At 41.5% G+C, this 19,639-nt stretch overlaps 1 protein-coding gene across 1 annotated transcript; it reads right to left on the reverse strand.

Annotated features, from left to right (window-relative positions):
• Positions 1–8,777: 8,777 nt before the first annotated feature.
• On the reverse strand, positions 8,778–11,715 carry LOC148102038 (cytochrome c oxidase subunit 5B, mitochondrial-like). Its single transcript, XM_087844417.1, has 4 exons — positions 11,569–11,715; positions 10,151–10,221; positions 9,305–9,404; positions 8,778–9,138 (listed from the first exon to the last, which is right to left on the reverse strand). Exons 1-4 carry the CDS (start codon positions 11,663–11,665, stop codon positions 9,026–9,028), a joined length of 381 nt encoding a protein of 126 aa, XP_087700543.1. The 5' UTR covers positions 11,666–11,715; the 3' UTR covers positions 8,778–9,025.
• Positions 11,716–19,639: the final 7,924 nt, after the last annotated feature.

Genomic DNA, 19,639 nt, shown 5'->3' on the forward strand with positions numbered 1-19,639 from the left:
AATATCATGTGATTCTTTGATAGACTGTGTCTATTTTGTTTTTTTATATGAACCCCCTGACATTGTGTTTGCTATTTTGTATTTGTATATCTGTATTTTGTGCTTTGTCAATAAAGCGTATTAAAAAAAAAAGGAAAAAAAAGGCTGCAGACCCTGAACTGGGATACAACCAGTGTGTGTGCGTGTGCATGTGCACTATTACAGGTAACCAAGGAAACAGCAGATGTATGGAGACGATGCTGCTTGTTTGCACAGGCAGGAGGAGAGAAGGGTTTTTTTGTTTTTTGTTTTTTTTAATGTGTATGTGCGTATGGAGCCCTCTCTTTGCCCCCCACAATAAAATGTAACTATTAATCTCAATTTTGCTAAAGAAAAGGATCTGGCTTGCATCAGTCACATGACTACCATTAACCAATGCTCGCCCTTGAGGTCAGAGCGCGTTCGTTATGAGCGGATTGCCTGTAGTGATGGGATTTCCGGCTCTTTTTAGAGAACCGGCTCTTTCGACTCCTCAGGTTGTTTTGTTGCTTTAATTAATTTATTATTAACAATAATATAAGGAATTACTAATGTAAAAAAAAGTAGTTTTATTTATATATGTTTATGTATAAATATATGTGGTGGCGCCCAGAGACAAAGCACGTACAAACTCCAAAACACATTTCTAGCGTTAACTGAACATCCAAAACAGAGCTACCTAGATCACTTAAATTACACAATTGAAAACATATGTGTATTGTTTGAGTGCTTGTTTGAGTGCTTGTGTATTTATACACAAGCACTCATATATATTCAAATAATTTTAAAAAAAAAGTTCATTTACCTGTTACTACCACACACCAAATCCGGTCGTTGGTACTTCCTGGCTTGTGTAGCCACAACACTGCACCTAGCATCCTGGAGCACTTCTGTTGTCTTTTGTACGTGTTTTGGAGTTTTTACGTGTTTTGGAGTTTGCACATGCTTTGTCTCTAGGGTACCGTAAATATACTTTTATTTATTCACTCCACATAAAATGTAATAAATAAATCATATAATACAAAAATCAACTATTTATATATTTTATATTTTTAACTATTTAAATTTTCAGCTTTTTCCTTTTAAACAAATTCAAAAAGTGAAACAACACAAAACACTGCAAACCACAACACAATTAAATATAAATTAAAATATGAAAACAAAAATAACATGCATATTCTCTGTCATATGGACCTGCATGAATAAACTTTCTGAATCCTTTATCATCCACAACTGAAAATAGTTGTGGATGATTACTATACCTTTCTAATGTGACGTTGTTGTCCCTGGCTCTCTTTCTCTCTGTCTTCCTCCCGCTCTGTTCCTGTGCTACTGCGAGTGTAACTACCGCCCCTCCCCCCGCTTCCCAGCGCAAAGCACAAGGCTCGCGTGCAGAGTGAAGCAAAAAAAGTACAAGAGAGAGAGAAAGAAAAAGAAAAAAAACCCCACGGCTCGCAATAAGGAGCCAGCTCGCATCGTTCACGTCAAAGATCGGGCTCTAAAAGTCGTTTCATTCGCGACCGACACATCACTAATTGGCAGCCAACAACTGATTTCTAATGTTTTTGTGTGTTTTTTATGTGTAATATCGTTCCGTATGTTGCTAAATAGACTTTGGTGAACAGGTATTACAAAGGGGTTATATATAAAATTTAAAAATTACCTGTTTCTGTAACTGTGTTACATTATAATCAATCAGCTTCCTTTTGTCCACTTAAAATATGTTTACAGAACTATTTTGTTGCATTTGTTGCAATTTCAGCTGTCCTCATGGCCAGATTACTCTTAAAAGAGACATTTTCAAAGTCAACAAGAATAAAGGATACATAAAAGTCACTGCCAAAAACTGATTGCGGCTTCTACCTTGATACAGGAATGTTGTTTGTTGCTCAAGATGACTTGATATCATTCATGAGGGATATATTTGACATATGTTTGACATATTATAGACTAACAAGTTATTTATAGCAGTTTAAATACAAGCAGTCAGTTTTTGGCAAATACCGGAAATCAGTTTTTGGCAGACAATCACTTTTTGGCACAACACCTGGAATGAGCTCGCAAAGTACACGTGCATTTTCTACAGGCTAGGTGGTGGAGGAAAAGCAGGCAAATTAACTGGAAGGTGCAGACTGAAACAAAAAACAGTAAGTAGGGTGTACAGCGCACACTATCTATAAAAACTAATGAACTGAAATAAATGAGTGTGCTGTTTGTGCAACAGCGCGACAAACATTACATGTCCTTTTATGAACTGCACAAGTAGTTGTGGTCATTAACTGCTAGCTAACTGGGTAGGGGTGTTACAAGGGGGTCTGTAGCTCTGTGCACCGTTTTTGTTTTGAAGTAAGTTACAGGTCTTTTCCCTTCTTCTCTGGAGGACTTTTATTTCACTAAAAATGATCTAATATGGATATCCACATAAATATGGATTATTATAATTATGATATTAAAAAAAACCCACTGTTTTTAAAGAAAATATATTAGGTAACAGATGATATTAGGTTTATATTTCAAATTAGATAAAATGCTGATTTTACAGCAGCAAAATTATTGTATCTCTACAGTTTAAACATTTAATAAGCACTGCATGTGCATGTGTGTGTGTTTTATGTGTATAGATTTTGAACAATAATTACTAACAATATAAAAAATATTCCGGACATGCCTCGTAAGGAGAGGAGAAAGAAACAGCTACAAAAGGAGCTGTGTGAGGCTGCTAAAGGCAGTGGATCTCTCACCAGATGGATTAAAAAGAGCACAGGTAAAAATAACACATGTACCAGTTGTTGTAGACATATTCAAGGATAAAAGCAATAATAACAGTTGCAATGTTTTGGTTCTACAACATTTTCTATCATTACTTTACCATGGACTAGGTGCAAAAGTTGTTAAGTGTAGATAATTAAATAATAGATTAATGCAATATTAAATTGTGTGTTGCTCTCAGATAAACAGCAAGTGGAGGGTGATAGTTCAGATGAGGAGATGGAAGGAGGAAGTGAGGCAAAGACTGAGTCACAGACAGAGCCTAGAGAGAATGTAGAGGAAAGGGCAAGCCAGGAGAAAGAGACTGGAGTGAGAAAGTCAGAGAGTGAGACAGAGCTCAGAGAGTAGGAGAGTGAAGCCATAGAGAGGACATTCTCAAACCTACTTGGACACACCCAACTGATCGAGCCCATGTCCACATACAGTATGATGAGGCCTTTATTCAAATGTGTGATAATATTGGACCCTGCCAACCAGTACTGTCATCATATCCAAAGAATGAAGAGAGACTATTGTTTCAAAAGAAGTGGTATGAGAATAATCCATGGCTAGAGTATTCTCCAAGTGCTGATGCCATATTTTGTTTCAGCTGCCGTCTTTTCTTAAATGATGAAAAGTACTCAAGTCACAAAACCTGGAAAACGGAAGGGTTCAGTCGGTGGACAAGGGCAAGAGAAAGGATTAAAGAGCACATATGTCTGTGAAGGTTCTCAGTCATCCAGGTCATCGTAGTCTAAGGAGCTTGGAGAGAAAAGTGTCTGGACTTGGACGTGGAGAGCCACCTCCACAGGACAAGACTCAGCTGTCCATCTGCATCTAAAGGACAAAGGTCACTCTTTCGAGGATGCCAATGTTCACATTTTGGACAGAGAGGACAGATGGTTTGAAAGAGGAGTGAAAGAAGCCATTTATGTCCACTGTGAGCGACCATCTTTGAACAGAGGCGGTGGTTTACGACACCAACTGTCTGCCATCTATAATCCAGTTTTGAGATCCCTTCCCTGACGCCTTAACGCCCACTCACATCCTGGGCCATCTGACCTCAGGAAATCACATGATAGGGTGGGGCCAGGTTTCACAATGAGCTCACCCGAAACCCTGGCTGATTGGGACCCACACCAGTTTTCACACCTTTGCTCATGTGATTAGGTAGAGGATCATCAAGGGGTCCTTTTGTCCCTCTTTGGGGGGAAACTCCCATAGGGACTCTCCACCATTTGACCCTAGAACTGAAGAAGCTTCTCGGATGAGAGGTGAAACGTCTTCAAACAACTTAAAGAAGTCCAGACGCTTTTCTCTCCAAGCTCCTTAGATTAAAGCGCACAGTGCCTCGGAGTCTTACATGTGTGGTATGGAGAGGTAGAACTCATTAAAAAAAATCTTGGAGGCAGCCTTTGAAGTAGCTGACCAAGTGTCACAAGCTGCAAAAGACAAAGAGAGAGAAACAGAAATTTTGTCTTGTTTTATAGACACCACTCTTTACCTGGCAAGACAGGGTATGCCTTTCAGGGGAGATGATGAGACCTTGTCAAGTCAAAATCGAGGAAATTTCTCAGAGTTAGTTGAGTTGTTCAGCAAGTATGGCAGTGTAATTAAATTACACCTTGATGCCATAAAAGAGCGACAGGGACCTGGAAAAAGACCTCTCGTTTCGCTTCTCTCTAACAGAAGTCAGAACGAAGTCAGAATCAAAGTTTTGGCCACATCAGTAAGACGTGTCATCCAAGCAGAAATGCAATAATCTGAAGATTGACAACATCTGGGGTCAAGGTTATGATGGGGCTGCAAACATGAGAGGGCTTTAAGGGACTTCAGTCAAGAATACAAAAAAAAGGCCTTAATTGTCCACTGTCAGGCACACTGCCTTAATCTGGTTTTAGTAGAGAGTCCAACATGTGTTTTGTCAGCTTTTTCAACCTAATCGAAAAGCTTTACACTTTTGTGGCCAATTCATCTAAACGACACTCTGCATTTATTAAGATGCAGGAGAAGTTGTACCCCGAGCAGTGCCCACTGGAGCTGTAGAAGCTGTCAGACACTAGGTGAGCCTGCAGAGAAGCTGCCCTCAAGACAATGAGGAAGATCCTCCCAGCTGAAATACTACAGCAAGATCCTCCAGACTCTTCAGCAGGTGATGCAATGATCCTTCTTAAAAGCACCAGTTTTGAATTCATCCTGTGTCTCGAGATTACCTGCCCCATCTTCCAAGTGACTGCTACTGCATCTGATGCATTGCAGAAGAAAGATATTGACCTGGCTGCAGCATACAAGATTGTTGATGATGTTTTGCAGAGCCTGGAACACAGCAAAACAGAGGAAGAGTTTGAGAAAATTTATGAACAGGCTAGAGAGAAGACGGCATCAGTGGGCCTGGACACTCCATCTGAGGTCCCTGGACAAGCTCGGAGGAGGAAAGTGCCAGCAAAGTTCAAGTTTGCTGCCACAACAGCTACTGCTGATGACCATGCTTTCACAACTCCCCAAGAATACTACTGTGTTAAAGAGTTCTGTGTTTTTGTTGACACAATGACACAGGAGCTTCTGAGACACGTTAGGAGGAGATAATTCCACATGGGAAATCTTGAATGCCTTGCATACCTTGACAGTCCCAGAGAACTGGAAAAAAACCCACCAGTCAGTGTGGCATCCATTCTTTCAGTGGTCAAAGAAAACAATGCACATCTGGTCTTCCCCAACATGACTGAGCTGCTGAAGACATATGGAACACTCCCGGTGTCCACGGCAACTGGGGAGCGTTCTTTCTCAAAACTAAGGCTAGTTAAAAACAAACTCTGCACCCTTTGCTCAGAGGAGAGGTTGTCAGACCTTCTTTTATTGGCAGTTGAGAAAGATGTTCCAGTCAACCACAGTGATGTCATTTACATTTTTCGGGACATGGCAAACAGAAAGTTACTGTTATCATTTGGGACAGGACATGAAAAGCATCTTATTTCTTCCTGCTCTTTCCAAAACATACCCTGTGTTTGTTTTAGTTTTCTGATTAATAAAATGTTTGTTGGTTTATTTTTTTTACTGTTGTATTGTTAATTTTAATATTTGAAAGAAAGAAAGAAAGAAAGAAAGAAAGAAAGAAAGAAAGAAGATTTTACGGTTCTACAATCTAATCCCTCCCATGGTAAAGTTGATGCTGTGATGTTCTGTGCTCTGTGATGTTTAGAAGGTGCTAACAGGACACACACACTGTATGTATAGATTTTTTTAAATACATTTTCACCCTACCATGACCACCCCTGTCTTTTGTACTACTAATATTCTGGTTTCAGTTTATTTCCCAGTTTTTTTTTAATCTGTTGCCTTATGGTTCCAAGCATCAATCTTTTTACATTTTATTTTTTATCTCAAAGCACTTGTTTACTTAACTACCTATGGACAGTCTCAGAACAACACAGCCCTGCCCTCCAGCACTATCAGCAACAGGAGCAGCAGTAATCCCTCAACAGCAACATTGTACACCATCAGTCTTATAATAGGCTACATTTGCTTTGCATTGTCCCCACCTGATGACAGTCATATAGTGTGATGCGATTCCATATTAGATTAGTCATGAATGTGAGATGTTGTTATTTAGCCTGTTCTATCTGCCCCTTTTTTAACTTTGAGCACCCGCCCATTTAAACGTCTCTGCATGGCCCTGGTCCTACCAGTCTCCTTTCTGTCAGTGGGAAGAACCCTAACCTCTTAAATGTAACCTCTCTCAGTGTGAGCTCAGCTCGTACGAGGCTCCCCAGCGCTGCATCGCCGGCACCGTCAGACGTCTTGCTTTCACCTGTAACCTTCTCCTCTGTGATGCTGGTCCGTTCAGTGCAGGTGAGACTGGACCTTCTGACTCAAACAGGTCTGGCTGCTTCCTCAGACCTCAGTTTTTGTGACCTTTGCTGTTTCCTGTGAACTTTAAAGCTTCACCTGAAATCTGCCTGAGCTCTCAGGAGCCAACAAGGAGGACGAGATCTCCTGAACTGAGCTCCTCACTGCGGAACTGCTGTATTACCAACATTTATGTCTGCTCTACCACATCAGGTATTTAATGTGTTCCTCCACATTCATCCCACAGCTCCAGGTGTTACCTGTATGCTCTTCTTGACCTCATCTCACTTGTATCATCCTCTCAGATTCGAGTCAGGAGGCTTACACGCCTCTGATCCATTAATCCATTAGGAAATGAAATGAAAATTCATTGAAAAGTAAAATACCCAGAATCACTGAGCGAGGGAGCACTGCATCGAGGGCAGAGGGACACTCACAGCAGATATACATGCACCGAATAAGAGGACCAGGACGACAGTTGACACGAATCCAGGAAAGAAACACAGGAAGTAAAAGAAAAACCTGTCACCAAAATAAAAGGGGAAGAGCTGACACACACCAACGGAAATGGAGATCATCGTTAACAAAGTTCTGAGTGAGCTCCTTGGGCTCTTTCAGTCCCTTTCAGCTCATTTTCTTATACGTGTGCAGCTCTGAGCAGAAACTAAAGGAAGCAAAGCAGGGGTCACATGATGCGTTCTTTAAAAGAAACTGTGTGAACCATTTCACGGCATCTATCTATGAAGCTACACTGCTGTCACAGGAAACTGCAGACAGCTGTTTCCGCCTGTGGTGGCGGGGTGACCTGACCTGTGACAAGACTCGCCAGTGACTGCGCTGATGTCTCAGACCAAACAGACCTTTCACCTCCTCGCCTCACGCCAGCAGGCTCCTTAATCCACTTCATCACTACTGTGAACAGGTCTCAGTGTCTTCATCGCATCATGTACAAAACACTTTGGATTCTATTAGCAAGAAGCGCCCCCTGCTGCCAGAGACTCAGCAGTGACTACACACTTCTGAGATTACATTTCAATTACATTTAATCAATCTATAAGCTATATTTAATCTATAATCCATCTATAATCTGTACTTTATCCATCTACAATACATATCACCTGTCAGGTAATGATCAGCATCACAGTAAATCAGATGATCAACCCAAACTGTAAATAATCTATAACTTCAAAGTTCATCCTAAATTTCATTAATCCCACTGAGCAGTTTTAAATGATTCTGATAAAATTGTTTGTGATCTGGCTTCCATCGTCTGAGGTCTCCAGTTCATGTGACATAAATAAGTCATATTACCTCTGACCTCTCTGTCAGGTTCAACAGATTGATCTGAAGGTCAGAGTGATGCTGATGCTGTTTAAAACTGTTTCTTGATGCCTTGTCAACATTTAGGAAATGATATACCGGTATAAGGGGATTATGAATATCTGATTATTGTGATGTCGTATCTGACCTCTTTTACATTTCACATCTGCCTCTTTGTCAAGTTGACCCCAGCATGCACGACATCTTTCAGAAGTCTTTTTCAGAAATACACTGCAGATTGATCTAATAATCATCCATGTTGTCATTACACATCACCGTGTGATCAAACGTTTCTGATTCTTACTTCACTACAAACCTTCTACACTACATTTGATAAGATAATAATAGAGTGAGCTGAACACTGAAGGTTTATGCTCTCACTGCTTCATGTTCACTCAGTTTTTCATTTTCATGTTAACCCTTTATTTAAAAGACTCGTTTACTAATCCCAGCTGAGCTGGAATAAACTAAATTAAAATTTTGATGTAAACAGTCTGATGTATTCTGGTTTTATGTACATCATATTTAGCACCAATAACTTTCTGATGTTAACTTTCATTTTCTTTCTTTTTCTTCATTTCTTGATATATTCAGCAGCTGTGGTCCAAAAATAAAACGCTAACACTATAATTAACCTGTGTGTAATCTGACACATTCATTAATGTGACAACACAGAAACAACCACAGGCGTCTGTTAATATTTAAATTGTATAAATAAACTAGGAGCTGACAGTGAACACAGATACACTTCATTCTTTCATCCTCAGTTTGCTATTCTGATGCTGGGTGAGAACTTCACAGCTACACTTCCACGTTCAGGTGGAACAGATGACACAGACAGCGGGTTGACAGGAAGGTAAAGTTTATTGGCTGCTCCCGGGAGGTGGGAGGAGTGTAACGTGTGCAGTACAGTTGTGTGTGTGTAAACTGACTGAATGGAAATGTCTGAAGAAACTCTTTGTTCCCCGAACGTGTCTGATCCCGAGTACATGTAACGTGTAAGCAATGACTGATGAGGTCAGGAGGTATGTCATGTAGAAGAAGGTGGGAAGCAGACAGCGCTGCTTCCTCCGCAGGAGGAAGAGGAGGCAGGTCAGTGGGGGAGCTCATGGGGAACCAGCTTGTAGTGGGAGCCGCAAGACGGGCAGCGCTGGGCCTCACCCTCGTGGAGCCAGAACCAGACCACAGCTGTGTTGTCCTCCTCACCTGCACACAGGAAACTGGGTGAGAACCCTAACCTGCAGCTCACACGCATGCTCAGGTTTCCCAGTGAGGAATAAGCCCCACCCCCTTTAAGCCCGGAGGCGAGTTTAACCCTCGTCTGAGAAAGCTGCCGCTGCTCACATACGCTTTCACACAGGAAACAACTTACACACACATCCCACAATCCTCTTGTTCGTGATGGAAGGAACCAGGTGGGGGTCGCCCTTGGAGCCTGCATAGTGCTTTGGCTTCATCGTGTTGTAGGGGTCCTACAGGAGGGGGAGGAATCAGATGAGTCGGGGCGTGACAGTATTCAACATCAGTTTCATCTCAAAGTTTATCTTTCATCATCTTCATGTGCAGGAGGAGGAAAGCTTAGGCTACGTTCACACTGCAGGTCTTAATGCTCAATTCCGATTTGTTGATCAAATCCGATTTTTGTGTCTGGTTGTTCACACTACAAAATAAAATGTGACAGCAAACACGCTCTAGTGTGAACCCTCAAAGCGTCCCGCATGCGCAAAAGAAGACTTCACACACAACACTGTCTGTTTAGACCCAGACCCAACAGTACTGTTTAACTGATGGCCCTTAATATAAAGACTTGTTTCGGACTTTACGTTTCCTAATTTTGCTTTAAGTTGTAAAGTTATTTTGTTATTTACATATGGCCTAATAATTATCCTTATTGCTGTTTTAGAAAGGAGCTGTACGTCAAAGGATAGTTTGACGTACAGTGACGTAAAAGACTGATTTAATGCGACATGACCATTCAAACAGCAGCCGCTTTCTAAAACATCAGATATATATCGGATTCAGTACCACATACAAAAGTGACCCAGATTGGATTTGTGCCGTTCACACTGTCATACCATGATCAGATATAGTTCGCATAGGGTCAAAAAACTCGAATTTGATGCACTTTCGCCTTCAGTGTGAACGTAGCCTGAGATACCCTCAGATACCCCAGAAACCTGTCAGGTCAAACGGGGCTGAATGAACTCAACAATCTTACCTCGCCCTGCTTCATGGCCTTCATGATGACTTTCTCCAGCCCTGTGGCCTGCTCTTCATCAGTGGGAATCCCTGTGAACACAAAACCAGCCTTCATCTTCACCTCATCTTCATTCATACACATAAACCAATACTTTGTTTAAAAGAAAAACAGGATATTTTTTTTAAAAAGTGTTTACAATTACGTTGTTTCACAAGATACTGACAAAAATGAGAAATAAAGCATCAAACGTTCCTCACAGCGTGCCAAGAAAACCGTTAAAGGCCGGTGGAGAAAATTCAGATTATACTTTACTTATGAGGAAAAAAATCTAAGTTTAAATGTTTCTGCTTTATTTTATTTAGAAAATAATAACTGATAACATACTTTGTTCATTTTGATCTGAGTTTACAGTAAGCTCATGCTGCTGCACACACACACAGGTGGAAAAACACATGGCTGTCTGCAGACTTCGTGCTCAAAAACACAATGACTTCTTTAAACATCTTGATGCATGCTCAATCATCCAGGTAAGTAAATCCCCAAACTTTGATTCTGTTCATCTGGACGTAGCGTTTTCAGTGGGAGAAACGTTTAGTCACTCATCCAAGTACATTTGCATAATGACTGAAACGGTCATTATGCAAATGTACTTGGATGAGTGACTACTGAATGTACTGAATGTAGTGAATGTACTGTTTATAAGACTGACAGTCAGCTGAGACTGAAGAAGTCACTTGGACGAGTGATGAAACGTTTCTCCCACTGAAAACGCTACGTCCAGATGAACAGAATCAAACTTTGGGGACTTCTTTAAACATTTAATTTAAGCCAGTCTGAGCTCTTCTCGTCCTGTTCATGTCTTCTTTACATTTCATATTCAGACACATTTATGTGAGATTCTGTCTTCGGGTGAAAGTTTACTTTGTTTTTTGGTCATTTATTAAAATCATCACAGAGCAGATTTTTCTCGAATAAAAGATCAATCAATAATCAATCAGATTAGATAATTATAACCAGAGAAGATATTCATTACTATCCGAAAGCAGTAATGTAATCGATTAACCGAGCGTTTTGTATAATTGAATAATTGACTAATAATTAACTGTTAAATTGAACTCTGACCTCCCGAAGCTAACAAACTGCTAACGCTGCTGAGCTATTAACAGCCAATTGTCCGCGGCTATTTCCGGTGTTCCGTCCTTTAAAGTGTGCCGATCTGAACATGGGTTTATTAAAATCTACTGATTGGACCGTTTAATCGTTTTAAAATGAGCCGATCCGTCATTTATATTTGTTCTGAATGAAGTCTTGTCTGAGCGGCGCTGTCACCGGGACAGGAAGCGATCGGCGTTCTCCGTCTTCCCCGCGGATTAAACCCTCTCTAAGCCGCCTGTTCCCGCCGAGTTCCAGGTGTTCTGTGCCGGCTTGGAGCTCACCTCCTGCTGCCATGCTGCGGCTCAGAGCGGGGTTCCGGACGGAGCGGCAGGCCGCCGCGGTTCTGACGGCGGAGCGGAGCAGTAACCTTGCAGCCATTTCTCCTTCAGTGATCACTTAGGTCGATTGGCGATGACGTCATATTTGTGGAACAGTTCTTCTTCTTCTTCTTCTTTGTTTATTGGCAGCTTTGAGGTGCACTAGCGCCACCTGTGGCTCTCCAGATTCAGGAGAAGTTACAATATGTGACATCAGCATCAGTTCATAATGTGACGTGTGTGTTACAGCCTACCTGTCCTCGGGTGCATGCCTCAGGGTGCACTACAAAGAAAGCCCGACAAAGCCTTAAGGCTAAAAGGTGTCGCGGATTAATATAACAAAAAAAAAAAAAGGATACGACAAGCCAAAGATTGTGGTATTTTGTAAGTATAATAACGAGAATTCACTATGTAATTGTGTAACTTTATTAGCAGCTTCCCCCTGAAATGCACCAACACCATTAAGAGTAGCATCCTCTTCTCTGACCTTTTATGATCTCTGGTCGCTATGGTAACGTGTAAATATTTCTTTCAAAATAAGACACACAACTACTCACATCATCAGTCAGGCCATGAGCCACACATGGATGAAACCTGGAACAACCCGGACATCAGTGACTCATTGGGAAGGTCACAGAAGAACCCAGAACAACATCTGAGGATCACACTCTATACACAGGAGTTAATAGTGACAATGATGTGCTTCAGCTTGACAAGACAAGTCAAGTGGCTTTATTGTTATTCCAAACATGTACACAGTGCTGTACCACTGCAGTACATGGTGCTATATGTGACATATAACAGACAATCAACACAGGACTACATAAAGTGCAATGTGCAAAACTGCCAAAATTGCACAGACAGACAAACAAAACACAGACAGTACAACACCAGACAGAACAGATCAATACAGACACAAGACTATGCAGGCCAGGGCTGGACTGGAACAAAAAATTGGCCCGGGCATTTTGACTAGAGACCGGCCCACCAGGTATTATAGAAAAAGCCATAAAGCCTTTGAATGAAAACAAACGCTGTTGTGACAGTGATGTACACTGTCTTGTTGGCAGTGTTGGGGAGTAACGGAATACATGTACCGCCGTTACGTATTTAAAATACAAAATATGAGTAACTGTATTCCGTTACAGTTACCGTTTAAAATGGTGGTATTTAGAATACAGTTACTTTGTTGAAATAAATGGATTACACGGCGGTACTTCCCTGTTTCATATAGGGCTTTGGAGCGTGATGTCACGGGGGTGGGCGTGGAAAGGATTTTTGCCTGATCCGCCATGTTCGGGGTCTAAGCGCAAGCGACGAAGGAGCGAAAACACAGCCATGGTTCGTACTTGCTGTGTGGTCGGCTGCAATGTTCGATCTTACGATCGGCACGGGAATAGGCTTGGGTTGTCTTTTTATGCTTTCCCAAGCTGGAAGCAACATCAAGGAGCTCAGGTATCGGATGTTACCAAACGAAGGCGTCGAGCCTGGATAGCAGCCGTGAGACGAGCTGATATCAAGTTCGTACAGAACGACCATCTAATTTAAAGGCTCTTGCTCAAACGTACTCGCACTACAAGGGTACACACACCATGAAATACCTGATCGGGTTTACTCCACAAGGTGCAATTTCGTTCATTTCTAAGGGGTGGGGGGCCGTGCATCAGCTAAACACATCACAGAGCAATGTGGCATACTTAACAAGCTGTTACCAGGGGATGTAGTTTTGGCTGACAGAGGCTTTGACATCAGAAATGCGGTGGGAATGATGTGTGCGGAGGTTAAGATCCCAGCATGTTGTGTTTTGGTTAACATGTGCCCCAGTGTGGTAGTGAAACCAGACACACATGAGACTTGTTCTTGTTAATTAATGATTGTGAAAACTTTGAGTATGTCTCTGAAGAAATAGTACTGGGAAAACCTTTTTTGTTATGTGTAATTGTATGAACACACTGACATTACATTGTGTAACCATTTCTGTATCTGTATACTATAATTGACAGTTTATCATCGCTTTGAACTCTGTGTTTCACTAAAATGACATTATAATAAAAGCCAGGTAACGACAAAGATCTGCATTTGACGCTTTATTTTACACTTTGACAATTGTTACAAAATAGCCAAATCTTGCACCCAGCCGTTTGTAAATTGTATGTGCGCCTCCAGTGACTTGTAATTACGAAACTGGTTCGCTGTGTAGGCGCTTACTCCACAAACAAGATACGTGAAGATATCGGGTTAGGACAGTGGCGGTAAGTCGTCTGGGTCTTTACTCCACTGCCGTATTTCATATGGGTCCAGATTTGCGATGCACTCTATTTTTTTCAAGTACCGCTGCTTCGCCTCTAGACACAATCGGTCTCTATACCGTCTGTTTTCTTTGGAGCTGCTTTTAAGCATGATTCTTGTCGTCTTTCCAACACAGTGTCTGTTTTGATTCGTAGACCCCGAACATGGCGCCGCACTCCCACAATGCATTGCGGCGTGATGTCAACTCCAAAGCCCTATTGTGTCGGGTCAGGACTGTTTGGGTTTTGTTTGACAGCTATGTTCTGTTGTTCCAGGTGGCAGCGTTACGGTTGCCATGGTTACAGGGTGACGCTCTCTCTCTGTGTGTTTCCTGGGTGAGAGAGGCCTTTTTGTTGTTGTTGTGCTAAGCTAACAGGCAGAATGCTACCGGTATAGCTCTAAAGAATGTAGCCTGATGGGCAGTGTAGTCCGTGCTGCAGGGAGAATGGACTGTCATACACGTTATGTGTCTGTGAGCGAGGGAGGGAGAAAAAGGAAAAGTACGAGCTGTCATCGAGCAGAAACGGGAGCTGGAAGCATGTAAATATAATAATAACCACTGCAGCCAAGAAGAGTGCCTGACGAGCCCAGTTGTAAGTAAGCTATTAAGACTCGACTGTACACCGTGTTCGTGTTTTCCTCCAAAAACAATAAGTTCCGTTGGAGCAGCCTTTCAACGCCTCTCTCTGTCTCTCGCTAGCAAAGTTGACCCAGACAACAAAGTAAAGCTATTTTTCGGCTACGAGCCCGACACAGAACCCACCGTATTAGTCAGAGGTCCCTTTACTACGGTTCGGAGCCGCGGACCTTCAGTAACAGTAATAAATCACAGCAATAGTACATTCATGTAGTTGTAAACAGCATGGTAATATATTAAGTAATCCAAAGTATTCAGAATACGTTACTCTCATTGAGTAATGTAACGGAATACATTACAGAATACATTTTGGGGCATGTATTCTGTAATCTGTAATGGAATACATTTTAAAAGTAACTTTCCCAACACTGCTTGTTGGTATATATGTATGATTTCTATACATTTTACATCAGATAAAAACTTTAGTTGTAAGATCCAGATTATTTATTAAAAGCCAGACATTTTAAATGAGAGTAAGAAAGAAAAGTATTTATTTGTGCCCCCCTTTCCCTGTTAATGCTCTACCTGCCCCCCTGGCAAAACTTTGCTAGACCTGCCACTGCACAGTTACCAGCTGTCAGCTACTTAGAAAAGGATCCTGGTGTCATTTGTTTCTCAGAAACAGTTCATAACTTCCCTTCAACTCATTCATGTCACCTAAAAGGTAAACCTGTTTCTCCATCACCTGTTCAGCTCTGATGATTCAGTAAGGACATCTCCTGGTTTCATCTTCATGTTTCCCTCTCACCGCATATCCAAACTGATATTATGACCAGCAGTTTTACAGCTGTGGCTCCAGCAAACATCAGTTGATACTAGAAATTAATATTAAATAACTTCTAACAACAGTTGATCAAGCTTAAACGTATCGGATTGCAATACCCTACAACGGATAGTAAGAACTGCTGAGAAGATGAACGGAGCCACTGTTCCCTCCATCACAGACACTTATTGCACCTGCTGCCTCCGCAAACCCACCAGCATTGTGGAGGACCCCACGCACCCCTTACACACACTCTTCAGGCAGCAGGACAGTCAGGCCCTCACTGCCAGACTGCAAAACAGTGTCTTCTACCAAGCCGCCAGACTTGGTAGAAGACACTGGGAGTGAGACAAAACATTTTTTTCATTGTTATTTTCTGTCAGGTAGTCACACTGTCATGACATTCTGATGGCAAAGGCAAAAAAATATTCCCTTTTTGAACGTGGTTGGGTTGTTGAACTGCATAAGCAGGGTCTCTCGCAGCACGCATCGCTGCTGAGGTGATACACAGTAAGACAGTCATTTGGAATTTCTTAAATGATCCTGAGTGTTACTGAACTAAAAAGTCAAGTGGAAGACCAAAATAATTTCACCAGCACTGAGCTCCAGTTGGCTGTCAGTCAAGAAACTGGGTGATCCTCGACTCAAATTAAGGCCGTTACTAGTGCCAACTGCAGCCCCATAACCACCAGACAGCAAGCTAAGACTGAAGAGCTTGAAAACAAAAATCATCTTCAAGACCTCTTCTCCAAGAGAGGACCAAACATTGGACAATATAAGTGTGGAAGAAAGTTTTATTCTTTGATGAAAAATATTTAACAAGCAGATCCCACCTGAGACGTTTTCTACGCCTCACAGAGGAAGGGGAACCATGATGATCTGGGGTGCTTTTTCCTTCAGTGGAACAATGGAGCTTCAGGAGGGGCAGGGCCGTCAAACAGCCGCTGGCTATGTCCAGGTGTTGCAGAGAGCATCCCTCATGACTGAAGGCCCTCGTCTGTGTGGTGACGACTGGATTTTTCAACAGGACAACACTACAGTCTACAATGCCTGCAGGACAAGGGACTTCTGCCAGGTGAATAACATCACTCTTTTGGACCATCCTGCATGCTCCCCTGATCTAAATCCAATTGAGAACTTTTGTGGATGGATAGCAAGGGAAGTTTACAAAAATGGACAACAGTTCCAGATAGTAGGTACCCCTCATGCGACCGTCTTCAACATCTCATAAAAACTTTTGTATAAGGCATGCCACGACAAATTTGTGAAGTGATCAACAATAATGGTGGTGCTACTCATTACTGAGTTGATGTTTGGAACACTGATTTGTATTTTGGGGGTTTACAGGTTTCTTTGGAGGTGTGGTCTTAAAATTTTGATCAGCTGTAAAACAGCCTGTTTCAATTTATTTCAATAAACTTTATGCTCAAAAAAATGTTTTGTCTCACTCCCATTTCTTCTTGTTGCATGTTGAAACTCTACTTAAAACCTTGTTAAGATCCAACAGGTGTCCCTGCAGGTTTTAGAGCTCACCCTGGGTCAATGCACCTGAATCACATGATTAGTTCTTTACCAGGCCTCTGGAGAACTTCAAGACATGTTGAGAAGGTAATTTATCCATTAAAATCAGCTGTAATGGGTCAAGGACACATCTAAAACCTGCAGGGACACCGGCCCTCGTGGACTGGGATTGGGGACCCCTGCTCTACAGTCTCTGTGTTTTCTTTAGAATCTGATTATCAGGACTGTGATTAACACTTTGATTTGATTTTCATGGAATTTGATGCAAACAGAAGAAAAGTTGAATCAAGAAATATTCCCATTAGTGGAGACTCGAGCTGAAGACCAAATATCAGAGAATAAATGTCAAAAAGCTTCATTTCAGAATAAAGTTTGTTAAATGCTTTGGGTGAATACAAAATGTGATTTGGTTATTTTGGGTCTGTGAGGGGTTTTGGTCTGTTCACTGAAAACTGATAAGACAGGATAATATTCAAAGAACTTTGTAAATATTCATACATCCATGTTCTTCACCTCTTCTCCAGCTGAGCTCTTCAGAGTTTCCACTATGGAAATAAGATGACTGTTAGGAATTCTCTATGATGCTCACTGCATGTCCAGTATCATGCTCTTCATTTTTGCATGTTTAACCTGTGATATGTGATGGGATGAAATAAATCATACACACACCTGTTGTTTTCTCCTCTCTCCCTCCTGCCTCTTGTTCTTGTTCACAGTTGCGCTCCCTGAAGACTGTCGAAGCAATAATAATAATAATAATTTACTTACAATCACGCATTTGGGGCATGTCCAGTTAGAAAAAATGTATTTGTTCCTTTTATTTGTTGAAAAAATGTAAAAGAATTCAGGCTAAACAGAAATATTTAATTCACTTTTATTTAAATATCACAAAACCACAACAGTCACCTCAAGGTGCTTTATACTGTAAGGTAAAGACTGTACAATAATACACAGAAAACCCAACAATCATGTCGATGGAAAATTGTACTTAGTAGTCAGTATAATCTTTTAATGATATAAGTTTGAATATGGTAGAATACTGCATGTAATCATTTGTGTTTAAAAGCATATAGTTGGTGGCATATTGAAAGAATGTCTCATCCTAGGAGGTCTGAAACAACGTTGTGTACATTCTTCTGGCATTCACCCCCACATCCTAGGAGCATGGGAAAGGTCGTACCTTGTCTTATTGTTATTATTATTTACGGTAGGATTAACGTAGCTATGTCAGTTTTAGTCTAAGTGCCTTTTTACATATAGATGAACTGTTGGACTTTCCAGACCAGCAGGTTAAGGGAAGTTGTTTATGGGGTCACACTCTGACACACACACACACACACACACACGCCCACTAAGTATATAAATAAAGACCAGGGCAGTCCTCAGGGCGAATCTTGGAGCCTCACTCTGTGTGTGTGAGCTCTGGAGGCTGCTCTTGCTAGCAAGAAAATCTGTGTGTTTCTCCTCTCTGATTCTCTGCTGAAGAAGTGTTTTAGAATATATCTCTTAACAAATCATATGACCCCCTATGAGCAAGCACTTGAACAGCGACAGTGGGAAGTCCCTATTAACAGGAATAAACCTCCAGCAGAACCAAGCGTAGCTGCGACTGGTTGGTAGTGAGGGGAGGAAGACAGGACAAAGACATGCTCTGGAAGGGAGCCAGAGATTAATAATAACTAATGATTAAATGAAGAGAGGTATCTAAACAACAGTGAGTGAAGAACAAACACTCCCAGTGCATTATGGGAATCCCCCAGCAACCTACACCTATTGCAGCATAACTAAGGGAGGATTCAGGGTCACCTGGTCCAGCTCTAACTATATATGCTTTATGAAAAAGTAAAGTTTGAAGTCTAATCTTAAAAGTAGAGATAGTGTCTGTCTCCTGAATCCAAACTGGGAGCTGGTTCCACAGAAGAGGGGCCTGAAAGCTGAAGGCTCTCCCTCCCATTCTACTCTTAAATACTTCAGGAACAACAAGTAAGGCTGCAGTCTGAGAGTGAAGTGCTCTATTGGGGCGATGTGGTACTATAAGGTCTGTGTTTCTCACACAGAAACTTTAAACCACTCACACTAAAAGGTCAAAGGTCATCAGTGTGTTCAGATAGGCCTGATGAAGAGCTCATGAACATCACTGATCAGTTTTCAGTCAGCTGCATTTTAGAGAACCAGTGTGAACCTCAGTCACCACTCGCAACAAGTGTGCTTGTTAACCGCTTTAATTGTTGATCAGTACTGTTCCAGACAGCTTTCCAACTGTCTCCATATCACACCACACAGGAAAGGCGTGAACAAGCTGCAGCTGGCATGCCAGCCTCCCTGTAATTGCCCCTCAAGCCTGCTGATCCAGACCACACCTCCACCACCGCCAGACATGTTTGCATCAGTAGCTCAGAACATCCACCATCAGTGACATCATCCACGCAGGTGGAGCTTCAGTTTTTAATATTTCAGTGTTTTAGTCTTTTAATTATTGTTGTATGAAGCACATGGGTGAGAGGCAGTTACACAGAATTTCAGTGTGTTTTGAAATTACAGTGTGATGATGTCACATCATTAAAGATAGACTCGCAGGAATAACATGGCCACATTTTTACAGGAAGAAAATAAATAATTATATAAGTGCAGGGCGTATGTGAGGTTATAATGATGGAGACAAGTCTGACTAAATCTTCCACAATCACCATCACTGTTACCTTTCAAAAGGCATGTACAGCAAAGTAAAATACCTGGAAGTTAGGCCAGGTTAATCCACTGATATGGTCCACACCCTGAAAAATACAGCTTACTTATGAAATAATATCTAAAAACTGTGTTTCTGT

This window comes from Neolamprologus brichardi, chromosome 7 (genome assembly GCF_056152115.1).
Source record: "Neolamprologus brichardi isolate AB-2024 chromosome 7, ASM5615211v1, whole genome shotgun sequence".
NCBI lineage: Eukaryota > Metazoa > Chordata > Actinopteri > Cichliformes > Cichlidae > Neolamprologus > Neolamprologus brichardi.